The 13,975-nt window shown below is 40.8% G+C and overlaps 1 protein-coding gene across 2 annotated transcripts; it reads right to left on the bottom strand.

The window, feature by feature from the left end:
* Positions 1 to 1,934: 1,934 nt before the first annotated feature.
* LOC125977312 (sterile alpha motif domain-containing protein 3-like) lies at positions 1,935 to 10,156 on the bottom strand. Of its 2 annotated transcripts, XM_049733675.1 has the most exons (7): positions 9,111 to 10,156; positions 6,202 to 6,405; positions 4,467 to 5,461; positions 4,306 to 4,375; positions 3,202 to 3,379; positions 2,659 to 2,824; positions 1,935 to 2,283 (listed from the first exon to the last, which is right to left on the bottom strand). In XM_049733675.1, exons 2-6 carry the CDS (start codon positions 6,392 to 6,394, stop codon positions 2,665 to 2,667), a joined length of 1,596 nt encoding a protein of 531 aa, XP_049589632.1. In that variant the 5' UTR covers positions 6,395 to 6,405; positions 9,111 to 10,156; the 3' UTR covers positions 1,935 to 2,283; positions 2,659 to 2,664. The 2 variants fall into 2 exon arrangements, 1 of the variants encoding a protein (XP_049589632.1); XR_007484591.2 differs by lacking the exons at positions 4,306 to 4,375; positions 4,467 to 5,461; positions 6,202 to 6,405 and having other exon boundaries at positions 9,111 to 9,563.
* Positions 10,157 to 13,975: the final 3,819 nt, after the last annotated feature.

Below are 13,975 nucleotides of genomic sequence, written 5' to 3'. Positions count from 1 at the left end.
AAACCTAAACCAAACGTTGCAGATGGTCATTTCTTCATGCGCAGTGGTCAACGCGGCACTCTCTAGCTGCCAAGAGCACTTTTTACTATGCACACCCAACAAGAGTGACGGGAGGAGCGCATTTCAGAAAACGTGCTCAGCTCGACGAGAACATGCGATTTGAGCAATAAAATTAAAAATGCACCCAAAACCTAAACCAAACGTTGCAGGTGGTTATTTCTTCATGCGCAGTGGTCAACGCGGCACTCTCTAGCTGCCAAGAGCACTTTTTACTATGCGCACCCAACCAGAGTGACGGGAGGAGCACATTTCAGAAAACGTGCTCAGCTCGTCGAGAAAATGCGATTTAAGCAATAAAATTAAAAATGCACCTAAAACCTAAACCAAACGTTGCAGATGGTCATTTCTTCATGCGCAGTGGTCAACGCGGCACTCTCTAGCTGCCAAGAGCACTTTTTACTATGCACATCCAACCAGAGTGACTGGAGGAGCACATTTCAGAAAACGTGCTCAGCTCGTCGAGAAAATGCTATTTAAGCAATAAAATTAAAAATGCACCTAAAACCTAAACCAAACGTTGCAGGTGGTTATTTCTTCATGCCCAGTGGTCAACGCGGCACTCTCTAGCTGCCAAGAGCACTTTTTACTATGCGCACCCACCCAGAGTGACGGGAGGAGCACATTTCAGAAAACGTGCTCAGCTCGTCGAGAAAATGCGATTTAAGCAATAAAATTAAAAATGCACCTAAAACCTAAACCAAACGTTGCACGTGGTTATTTCTTCATATGCAGTGGTCAACGCGGCACTCTCTAGCTGCCAAGAGCACTTTTTACTATGCGCACCCAACCAGAGTGACGGGAGGAGCACATTTCAGAAAACGTGCTCAGCTCGTCGAGAAAATGCGATTTAAGCAATAAAATAAAAAATGCACCTAAAACCTAAACCAAACGTTGCAGATGGTCATTTCTTCATGCGCAGTGGTCAACGCGGCACTCTCTAGCTGCCAAGAGCACTTTTTACTATGCACACCCAACCAGAGTGACGGGAGGAGCACATTTCAGAAAACGTGCTCAGCTCGTCGAGAAAATGCGATTTAAGCAATAAAATTAAAAATGCACCCAAAACCTAAACCAAACGTTGCAGATGGTCATTTCTTCATGCGCAGTTGTCAACGCGGCACTCTCTAGCTGCCAAGAGCACTTTTTACTATGCACACCCAACCAGAGTGACGGGAGGAGCGCATTTTAGAAAACGTGCTCAGCTCGTCGAGAAAATGCGATTTAAGCAATAAAATTAAAAATGCACCCAAAACCTAAACCAAACGTTGCAGATGGTCATTTCTCCATGCGCAGTGGTCAACGCGGCACGCTCTAGCTGCCAAGAGCACTTTTTACTATGCGCACACTGTTAAAAAATTCCTGTAAACTTTACAGTAATTAACTGGCAGCAATTGACCAGCAACTTATTGTAAAAACATTTTACAGCAATTAACTGGCAGCAATTGACCAGCAACTTATTGTAAAAACATTTTACAGCAATTAACTGGCAGCAATTGACCAGCAACTTATTGTAAAAACATTTTACAGCAATTAACTGGCAGCAATTGACCAGCAACTTATTGTAAAAACATTTTACAGTGATTAACTGGCAGCAATTAACCAGTAAGTTATTGTTAAAACGCTTTACAGTTATTAACTGGTAGCAATTAACCAGTAACTTACTGTAAATACATATTACAGTAGATGAGCTTTACAGTATTCGAGTATTTACTGTAAAACAAAAAACAGTCAAATACTGTGGGCTTGGTTGTATATACAGTATTAGGTAGTTTAACTGTATGCTACATAACAGTTAAATACTGTGATGTCAGTTGCATTTACAGTATTAGTTGTTTAACTGCAGAATGAATATCAATGAAATACTGCGATTTCAGTTGTGTTTACATTACTGCTTTATTTAATGTACAAACAAATGAAGTGGTCATTACCACATACAACATACAATGTAACATACAATACATACAACAGCATTGTATATGGCAATGCAGTACTATGAACAGTAGGTAATCATAGTAAATTAAGTTTCTCACTGTACAATTTAAATGCTGAATCAGTGATTCAATATTAATCATTAATAGAATGACCCATATTCTAAAATAATTCAATTAACTACAGACAAAAAATTTGTTAACGGGATCATGTATTTTTTGGTGAACAGGAACATAAAGCACATTACCAAACCTTTCAGACAAAACTTCCTTGGGCTTGGACAAAACAGGAGCCCTGAAATTAAAGAAGAAAACACATTAAGAATTATGATGGTGATGTCGGTGTCATGGTAAGATACTTGTTCCTGATAGGAAGTGTGTCACTGGCTGCAGGAACACTCATGCAATTAGCAAGGTTGGAGTTATATTATTAGTAGGGATGTAACGATTACTCGTGAGACGGTTAAAAATCGATTGGAATATGTCGCAAGTTAAATCGGAGAGAAAAAACAATTTCAAACTGGTACGACGTAAATGTGAAATGTTGAATGTGCCATTAAGAATTAATGGGGGAAAAAACAACCACATGAGTTAACATAACTATTTGAGATGACTTCTTTCAATAAACCATCTTGAACTTTCTATGCAAAAGTTATTATCTGAACCTCACCTATATCTAGTCAGTTAGCCAATTGAACTCCATGAAGCCCCTGATGAAGGAGATCACATGGGGGTTCATGTATGACGTCTTCCTCTTCACCACTCTCCCAGTCTTCCGGCTCATCTGCTCCTTGGCACTGCACTTGGTGGAGTCAGGATTAATTCTGACCAAAAACCTATGAAATGAGTATAGGAGTTAGAGGTTGAGACATTATGTACATGTCAACGAGTAATCTGTTAGCAAATCACAACTGTGATTGCGGGGGGATTAATTAAAAGAATCGATAAAAATAAATTGTTTTAATTGAATAAATACAATATTGCAGTATTTTATACTTGCATTACATTCATTTTACTATTAAGAGGTGATAATACTTCCTGAATAAGACTTGTTACTCTAGGTATTTACATAATTTCAGTTATGATACAAGTAGTTAGTTGTGAACACAATGGCAGCCAGCAAGAATTCAAACGCTGTGTTGCAATTATCAGAGAGAGATATAGAAAATGCCAGTGAGAATAAAGTTATGTATATAATTTCATCAGTTAATACCTCTGAATAAACTCCAGTGTTGTGCAGGCTTCCACCTGATACTCCAGGTTGAAAACATAGTAACAGGCGAAGAGAGTGGCCAAGGCAGTGGTGAAGTCAGCCAGGTGAGCAGCAGGTGGGATGATGACCCTCCCCTCGATCGACAGCATCCACTTTTTCGCAGTCAGGATTGTCTCTCCTTAAAGTCAGACATTACAAAAATCATATTTCACAGCAATCCATTTTATAAATGATCTGCTTCAGGTGAATGACTGTAAAAACAGGGCAGGGAGCATACATATCTTCCAAGCAGTACATAAAACAGATAAAAGGAGCAGATATAGTAACGGAGTTGGTGAAAGATGAACAAAAAGTGACATGTATAGCAACCAATCTGAAATAGCAGCAATGACAAATGAGTTGGCTACTCGGGATGAGTGAGTACACCATTATCTGTATCTGTTCGATCAACTAAATTATCAATATCCGTACTCTGAATGGGGCTTAACCCGGAAGTGGGTGTGGTTCAACCCAGAAATAGACTGATCCTGCCCCACAAGTTGTCTTTTTTGCCAGAAATGTATACAAATTGATCAGAAGTTTCTATATGTATTGTTTATTAGAAAACTATTTACATAAAAGCCTCATATTTAGCTTTAGATAAACGTTTTTGATCACAAGAGTCAGAGAAGTATTTACAGAGACAAATGTTCACAAACAGAACATGAATAAACTCTGGAAAATTAATGAACATATGTAGGAGTATATAGGTATGAAGTAAAATGCATGAACTTGAGTTTTCGCACTCAACATAGCTTTTTTTTTGTGTGTGTTTAGTGTTTCCGCAAGTTGTTTTTTTTTTTTTCAAGCGGGGCAGGACAATGTCAAATGCAATGTTCATTATGTGGTCTGAGCGCAAGCGTGAGAGTATCAGTTTATGTGTGTGTGTTCAGGTTTTGAAGTCTGTGTGAGCCTTGTATTACAAGCTGGAAATCCTGACCAGTGAAGAAACAGTGAATGAAGCGAGACGAGCTGCATTCACTACTGTTTCCGAACTAGACTTTCTTTGCTTGTGGCCTCTATGTTCAAAGGATTCATTAACATTGTGTACAATGTGAAACTTACCAAGCATGATGATTCTTGGAGTGATGGGGAGAGACAGCTGGGCCTCTGCATCTGCTGGAGTGGTTGTCACCTATGAATGCCAGTAAAGGGGAAAGTTACTTGAAACAAACGAGATGGCATATTATCTCTAGGAAAAAAGTTTTCGTAAATAAGGCGCTTACATCAGCAAGGAGAAAAAGTGAATCTTCTTGCTCTTTGAAGTGTGCCAACATCACAAGCATCGCTGATAGGCCATCAGTTCCTTCTTGGTCCTCCTTTCGAGCTTCCTTCAGGACAGCTCTTACTTCCTTCCCCCACCTTGTAATCTGACTTCTGAAGAAATCCAGAAGTCTTTTACCTTTTTTCTCCAAGTCTTCATTCAGTCTTGTGTATATGTCAACATTGGTGAGAGTGGTGAAATGTGATAATAAGAACTTATGTGAAAAGAGAAATGGCCACTCTTTACCCACATTCAGAATATTTGGGGGAGGGTTTGCGTTGATACATTCCCGCTGCTTGGCATAAGTGATTGCCATTAGGTCTTCGACTCTTCCTCTCTCACTGCCCTTGAGTCCCTCTTGGCTGAATATATCCAACATCTCAAGCTTCTTTTCTTCTAATGATGCTGATGTTTCCCCATCTGGATAGTTCTCTGGCTGCCAACGAACACACCCATAACTGTCGACTCTTAAGCATGTAGCTACTGTTGGCTGGTCATCATCACCATCCTTATCATCTCTCTGGGTGCGTTTGGTCTTCCTCAGACGGGAAAGAGTGTTGCCACGATTTAAATATTCTACTCTGGTCTTGAGCTGATTTAAAACACTAAAATACCCACATCCAATTAGCTCCCCCTCTTCATTTTTGTCTAAAAAACTATTTGGATATTTTTGAGTTATAGCTTTTGCCACTACCACACACTCTCTGCGAGTAGGGTTCAATGAATGCTCTCTCATTGCATCAACGGTGACTCTTATCAAGTGTCGGCGGTCCTCCACAGCTGGCCTCTCACCAGCATCTACTGCTCTTCTAAGAGTAGGCCTCACTTTGTTCCATGGCACCTCAAAACTGTCCACCCATGCAGAGATGGGACTGGTGGGTGATATGGGGCATGTGCTGGAAGAGCCAACTGGCCGTGGCTCAGGCGATGAAGGGCTTAGCTGGGGGTCGGCGGGACCTGCATTACACACGAGTGAAAGCGCACAAATGATTGTGACCAGTTTAATACCACAAAATAATATCCTTCAAATTTTGTATATAACCCCATATTAACATATACAAGTCTGCAAGTACCGTAATTTCCGGACTATAAGTCGTGTTTTTTCTCATAGTTTGGGTGGGGGGGCGACTTATACTCCGGAGCGACTTATATATGTTTTTTTCACTTTTTGGGGCATTTTATGGCTGGTGCGACTTATACTCCGGAGCGACTTATAGTCCAAAAATTACGGTACTTATTTTGATTATTGAATAATCCATCAATCACTACCTGGAAGAGATTTAAATTCTCTGACATTAAAGTCACAAATTAATGAGCAGAAAACAAACAAAATTGCAGGAAAACTGTCTGCTGTACGCTCACTTGCTCCTTTTTGCTCCTCTTATTTATTTATTTATTTATTTGTTGTGTTATTTATTCATTATTTATTCAGCACGCTGTTGTTTACTTGTTTTACTTGATTGTCTATTGTGGGCCATGTCTTGTCACCGTGGGATAGTGGGGAACGAAATTTCGGTTTCTTTGTGTGTCTTTGGCATGTGGAGAAATTGACAATAAAGCTGACTTTGACTTTAATATGCTCTGACATTATGAAATCATAATTCAGTGATGTTTTTTTCTGTTTATTTATTTGTTTACATCTTTGAAATAAGGATTACTAAACTAAACTAATGTTAATTGAAGCAATGTAATCTCACCTTTCAAGGAATGAAGAATCTTTCTGCACTGAATGGGTGTGAGCAGATGTTTCATGTCATCTTCTTGAATGAACTGCAGATCATCTGGTACTTCAACACCTACTTTGGTCACCAACTCATTGACCAAAGTTTCAAGTTTCACTTCATCTAGCTGTGGTAGTGCTGTCTGTATTGCCTTCTTAATGGAGTCCATTACTCATTCTTCTGAAACACAGAATGATGCAGAGCAACAAGATTAAGACCAAATCGTTTATATACAGAAAGAGGGTAATAATCTGCAAGCGTGTCCACAGTCAAACACTGATACTGTGCTTCAGAGTTACTTTGTAAGCAATACACACCAAGATCCACAACTGGTACAGATTGATAATGCTCGACAACAAAATATATGTTTGACTCATTTATCAGTATCAACAGTATTTTCCCAAATAGACACCCTGTGTCATTTTGGTCCACTACAACAGTTAAGCCTCTTTTGTACAGAGTGCCTTTGAAAGTGACAGAGGGTGTTTCAATTGTGTGTTCCGGGCAGAGACCCTTAAGACTGACAGCTCTCTGAATGCCTATCTGGTACAGTTGGTCATCAAATCTACTTGGTTGGCCCATTTGCAGAGTTGGTGGAAATAAGCTACCAGTATGTAAATATGCTTGTAGTAACTGGTGTCTTTCTGCTAAGGTACTGCAGAGATTTTTAAAGTTATGCAGTTTTCTTGCACATTGCTTGAAATACGAGTGCTTGCTTTCAAAGCGCAATGTCCACAACCTAATGAGGGGACCAAACCGAAGAATGAGTTCTGGGTAATGGACAAGATAGTGGTGCTTGGCCTTTAGTGTATTTTCTGGGAATGTGGCAGTTCTAAGATGGATGTATTCCTCAATGAGAATCTTAAGATATGCCACTTGGTTGGTATGGATCTTGGGTGCACAAATCAAATCCACAATTTCTCTGAGCTTTAAGCATAACTGCCACACCTCATCATCAAGTGGATTTTTGATTCTGTCTCCAATCAGAATAGGAAGGAGACGTAAGAGGCACCAGTTTTGAGCAGCATGCCCTCCCAACTTCTCTCCATCAGATTTTACCTCACATGGTTTGTTATTTGAATCACTGCCTAGGTATGTGAACTGAGATATAGTCTGATTCAGTTGACCATAGGTGAAGTGTTTTCCCACATTCACCAAGTGTTTAATGTACATTGCAAGATCAAATGAAACAACACCTTCGAACAGGTCATGACCCAGACATGGAGGGAGTCCTGGCTGGCAAACATGATAATATTTCAACTGATTGAAAACTGAGTCAAACTTTATTCCATTGGTCATTTCCTGGTTTGAGGCTACCTGTGCCACACTCTTTTTGTAACTCTCAATGGTTCTTTTAGGACCAGATTTGGTGGGATCTGTGTGGAAAGATTCTCTATCTATGACACAGTACCGGCAAAAATGTGTGCTTTTACTGAAGTTTTCAGTAAACCCACCAATACTGTGTGACCCCAGATTATCTCCAGTAATGGCAATCACAGAGCCTTTTATCTTCTCCCCATCACCATAATCAATTCCACTTTCCTCGATTTGTTTTAAGTCACTGACTAAAGTGGAGAATACTTTTTCTTGTCCGAAAAATTTGAAATCCTCCTCTCTGCACAACATAACAAGTTGCATTGGATCAATGGAAGACCGGTTGTGTGGCGCAATCTCTGCAAGTGTCAAGTACATAGCCAATATTTTGTGTTTTTTTCTGCCTGAGCCCAGCGGGTTCACAACTTCAAACGAATCCTGATACAAGATGATCGACAATGAAGATGGTGATTCTTGAAAAAGTATATTATCTTTAACGTTTCTGCCATCTCTCACGTCTTCAAGAACATCAGGAGTAGTTCCTGTGTCAGCTTTAGCTTGCTCTTTAACAGAGCTTTGACTGATGAGTGATTTGATTGTATCCTTGATGGGCACATACTGATAGAACCTCTCTTTGCCTTTAGCATCAATGCCTAAGTAAGTCTTTGCTGGCTCAACATACTTAAATCTGCTCTTAAAGAATGTTTTACGAAGTTGATCTGTTCTAAACACTCCTTCATTGCACATTTTCAGAAGGTTATCTTTTGAGAGATCATCAAGAAGCCTCTTAATATCACTTTCAGACACATTCAGCTTTGTTAATTCTTCATGCATCCTAGACAAAAGATAAGTCAAACCAGTGTTGTGGACCTCTTGTATTTCCTCTATTATGGTCTGAATTGTACTGGCTGGTAGCAGCATTTTAGCCTGCATTCGGAGATAAAACATGGCCAGATTGTTCATAAAATCATGTGTGTCCACTTCATCATGTGTGTCATCATCAACAATTGTCTCAAAAGTTTGACCAAGTTCACAGTCTGATGGCGTATTCATGCAGGCATTAGTAATGTTAGTAGCACTGGTAGAAGTATGGCCACTACATGGAGAACTAGAAGTCTTTTTGTGCTTCCGGCTCAAGTGTGAGGAAAAGGATGAGCGGACATGAAAATACCTTGAACAGTTCGTAAAGGGGCATGACACTTTTTTGCCATCTTTGATATGCCAATGAAGATGTTCACATAAGGTTGAAAAATTTGCTGACATAAAGCCACAACCTTCAACAGTGCAAGCCAAGTCAACTCCATCAATTTGCCTTTCAAGTGCTGGTTTAGCTGTCTTCTTGTGACAGCGGTACATGTGAGCTTGAAGGGCGCCACGTGTGTGACAAGTGGCAAAGCATTCTGCTACCCCACATGGAAATCTAAAGTTAGCTAAATGTCTGTGAATCCTCAAATGACGAACAAATGCAGGGATTGAAGCTGTGGTGAAATTACAGTACTTGCATGAGTAATTCATTTTGATGTATTACTATTTTATTTTATTACTTATAGTGAAAGTGCTGGTAGGCTTACTTATCGAGTGTCTGGACGTCGCGGAGTGTGCTTGGTGTGCCGCCGCCAGGACGAAAACCCGAAAAACGAGGCAGAAGGTGGAAAAAAAAAAAACAGGCGGTAAAATACTCTTGTTGTGATCGCGATTTGTCCCGTTTAGTTTGACGTGATTGACAAACCGAAGCAAGAAAATCTCTTGATCCTCATTAGATAAATTCAGGTCAGCCCATATCAGCCCATGTCTACGGAAGATGGTTAGGGTCAGTTAATAAAAAAAACAAAAGGGGTGACGGAAGAGAAAAAAAAATCAGACTTTTTTTTCTCTTCCGTACATGTCCGCCAGTGAAAAAGAAAAGAGAAAAGAACTTAATGTTGATAATAAAAAAATGCCATGGTGAGTCATTGAGTTAAAAGTCATAATGATTATATGAAATTATATGATAATCATTGATTTTATTATGAGATATATTATATATAATATATATCTGTATACATATATGTATATACATATTAGAGAAATAATTTTAATATGAATATAAATTTAAATATCAACTTTCAATGTTCATTCATCAACGACATTGACAATAAAATTACAGTAGATTACTTTTCTATTTACAGTACTATACAGGATATTGTGATTCTTTTACAGTAATGCTTCGACTACTGTGTTTTTCACTACACTACTTATCCTACTGTGATTTTTTTCATGTTTACGAGGTTTACCTGTAAAAATTACAGCATTCAACTGTAATAATCATACACAGTACGGTTACTGTGTTTAATACAGTAAGTAACTGTAGATTTAACAGCCAATTTTAACAGTGGACATTGACATTAAAATTACAGTAGTTTACTTTTCTGTTTACAGTACTATACTGGCTATTGTGATTTATTTACAGTAATGCTTCGAGTACTGTGTTTCTCACTGTAATACTTATCCTACTGTGATTTTGTCATGTTTACGAGGTGTAACTGTAACAATTACAGCATTCTACTGTAATAATCATACACAGTACGGTTACTGTGTTTAATACAGTAAGTAACTGTAGATTTCACAGCCATTTTTAACAGTGCACCCAACCAGAGTGACGGGAGGAGCACATTTCAGAAAACGTGCTCAGCTCGTCGAGAAAATGCGATTTAAGCAATAAAATTAAAAATGCACCCAAAACCTAAACCAAACGTTGCAGGTGGTTATTTCTTCATGCGCAGTGGTCAACGCGGCACTCTCTAGCTGCCAAGAGCACTTTTTACTATGCGCACCCAACCAGAGTGACGGGAGGAGCGCATTTCAGAAAACGTGCTCAGCTCGACGAGAAAATGCGATTTAAGCAATAAAATTAAAAATGCACCCAAAACCTAAACCAAACGTTGCAGGTGGTTATTTCTTCATGCGCAGTCATCAACGCGGCACTCTCTAGCTGGCAAGAGCACTTTTTACGATGCACACCCAACAAGAGTGACGGGAGGAGCGCATTTCAGAAAACGTGCTCAGCTCGTCGAGAAAATGCGATTTAAGCAATAAAATTAAAAATGCACCTTAAACCTAAACCAAACGTTACAGGTGGTTATTTCTTCATGCGCAGTGGTCAACGCAGCACTCTCTAGCTGCCAAGAGCACTTTTTACTATGCGCACCCAACCAGAGTGACGGGAGGAGCACATTTCAGAAAACGTGCTCAGCTCGTCGAGAAAATGCGATTTAAGCAATAAAATAAAAAATGCACCTAAAACCTAAACCAAACGTTGCAGGTGGTTATTTCTTCATGCGCAGTGGTCAACGTGGCACTCTCTAGCTGCCAAGAGCACTTTTTACTATGCGCACCCAACCAGAGTGACGGGAGGAGCACATTTCAGAAAACGTGCTCAGCTCGTCGAGAAAATGCGATTTAAGCAATAAAATTAAAAATGCACCTAAAACCTAAACCAAACGTTGCAGGTGGTTATTTCTTCATGCGCAGTGGTCAACGCGGCACTCTCTAGCTGCTAAGAGCACTTTTTACTATGCGCACCCACCCAGAGTGACGGGAGGAGCACATTTCAGAAAACGTGCTCAGCTCGTCGAGAAAATGCGATTTAAGCAATAAAATTAAAAATGCACCTAAAACCTAAACCAAACGTTGCAGGTGGTTATTTCTTCATATGCAGTGGTCAACGCGGCACTCTCTAGCTGCCAAGAGCACTTTTTACTATGCGCACCCAACCAGAGTGACGGGAGGAGCACATTTCAGAAAACGTGCTCAGCTCGTCGAGAAAATGCGATTTAAGCAATAAAATTAAAAATGCACCTAAAACCTAAACCAAACGCTGCAGATGGTCATTTCTTCATGCGCAGTGGTCAACGCGGCACTCTCTAGCTGCCAAGAGCACTTTTTACTATGCACACCCAACCAGAGTGACGGGAGGAGCACATTCCAGAAAACGTGCTCAGCTCGTCGAGAAAATGCGATTTAAGCAATAAAATTAAAACTGCACCCAAAACCTAAACCAAACGTTGCAGATGGTCATTTCTTTATGCGCAGTGGTCAACGCGGCACTCTCTAGCTGCCAAGAGCACTTTTTACTATGCACACCCAACCAGAGTGACTGGAGGAGCACATTTCAGAAAACGTGCTCAGCTCGTCGAGAAATTGCGATCTAAGCAATAAAATTAAAAATGCACCCAAAACCTAAACCAAACGTTGCAGGTGGTTATTTCTTCATGCGCAGTGGTCAACGCGGCACTCTCTAGCTGCCAAGAGCACTTTTTACTATGCGCACCCAACCAGAGTGACGGGAGGAGCGCATTTCAGAAAACGTGCTCAGCTCGACGATAAAATGCGATTTAAGCAATAAAATTAAAAATGCACCCAAAACCTAAACCAAAGGTTGCAGATGGTCATTTCTTCATGCGCAGTGGTCAACGCGGCACTCTCGAGCTGCCAAGAGCACTTTTTACTATGCGCACCCAACCAGAGTGATGGGAGGAGCACATTTCAGAAAACGTGCTCAGCTCGTCGAGAAAATGCGAATTAAGCAATAAAATTAAAAATGCACCTAAAACCTAAACCAAACGTTGCAGGTGGTTATTTCTTCATGCGCAGCAGTGAACGCGACACTCTCTAGCTGCCAAGAGCACTTTTTACTATGCGCACCCAACCAGAGTGACGGGAGGAGAACATTTCAGAAAACGTGCTCAGCTCGTCGAGAAAATGCGATTTAAGCAATACAATTAAAAATGCACCTAAAACCTAAACCAAACGTTGCAGGTGGTTATTTCTTCATGCGCAGTGGTCAACGCGGCACTCTCTAGCTGCCAAGAGCACTTTTTACTATGCGCACCCAACCAGAGTGACGAGAGGAGCACATTTCAGAAAACGTGCTCAGCTCATCCAGAAAATGCGATCTAAGCAATAAAATTAAAAATGCACCCAAAACCTAAACCAAACGTTGCAGGTGGTTATTTCTTCATGCGCAGTGGTCAACGCGGCACTCTCTAGCTGCCAAGAGCACTTTTTACTATGCGCACCCAACCAGAGTGACGGGAGGAGCGCATTTCAGAAAACGTGCTCAGCTCGACGATAAAATGCGATTTAAGCAATAAAATTAAAAATGCACCCAAAACCTAAACCAAAGGTTGCAGATGGTCATTTCTTCATGCGCAGTGGTCAACGCGGCACTCTCGAGCTGCCAAGAGCACTTTTTACTATGCGCACCCAACCAGAGTGACGGGTGGAGCACATTTCAGAAAACGTGCTCAGCTCGTCGAGAAAATGCGAATTAAGCAATAAAATTAAAAATGCACCTAAAACCTAAACCAAACGTTGCAGGTGGTTATTTCTTCATGCGCAGCAGTGAACGCGACACTCTCTAGCTGCCAAGAGCACTTTTTACTATGCGCACCCAACCAGAGTGACGGGAGGAGAACATTTCAGAAAACGTGCTCAGCTCGTCGAGAAAATGCGATTTAAGCAATACAATTAAAAATGCACCTAAAACCTAAACCAAACGTTGCAGGTGGTTATTTCTTCATGCGCAGTGGTCAACGCGGCACTCTCTAACTGCCAAGAGCACTTTTTACTATGCGCACCCAACCAGAGTGACGGGAGGAGCACATTCATGAAAACGTGCTCAGCTCGTCGAGAAAATGCGATTTAAGCAATAAAATTAAAAATGCACCCAAAACCTAAACCAAACGTTGCAGATGGTCATTTCTTCATGCACAGTGGTCAACGCGGCACTCTCTAGCTGCCAAGTCACTTTTTACTATGCGCACCCAACCAGAGTGACGGGAGGAGCACATTTCAGAAAACGTGCTCAGCTCGTCGAGAAAATGCGATTTAAGCAATAAAATTAAAAATGCACCCAAAACCTAAACCAAACGTTGCAGGTGGTTATTTCTTCATGCGCAGTGGTCAACGCGGCACTCTCTAGCTGCCAAGAGCACTTTTTATTATGCGCACCCAACCAGAGTGACAGGAGGAGCGCATTTCAGAAAACGTGCTCAGCTCGACGAGAAAATGCGATTTAAGCAATAAAATTAAAAATGCACCCAAAACCTAAACCAAACGTTGCAGGTGGTTTTTTCTTCATGCGCAGTCATCAACGCGGTACTCTCTAGCTGCCAAGAGCACTTTTTACGATGCACACCCAACCAGAGTGACGGGAGGAGCGCATTTCAGAAAACGTGTTTAGCTCGACGAGAAAATGCGATTTAAGCAATAAAATTAAAAATGCACCTAAAACCTAAACCAAACGTTGCAGGTGGTTATTTATTCATGCGCAGCAGTCAACGCGGCACTCTCTAGCTGCCAAGAGCACTAATTACTATGCGCACCCAACCAGAGTGACGGGAGGAGCACATTTCAGAAAACGTGCTCAGCTCGTCGAGAAAATGCGATTTAAGCA

This window comes from Syngnathus scovelli, chromosome 11 (genome assembly GCF_024217435.2).
Source record: "Syngnathus scovelli strain Florida chromosome 11, RoL_Ssco_1.2, whole genome shotgun sequence".
NCBI classification, from domain to species: Eukaryota; Metazoa; Chordata; class Actinopteri; order Syngnathiformes; family Syngnathidae; genus Syngnathus; species Syngnathus scovelli.
The sequence above is the reverse complement of the archived record's forward strand: the minus strand, read 5'-3'. Positions and strand labels throughout refer to the sequence as shown.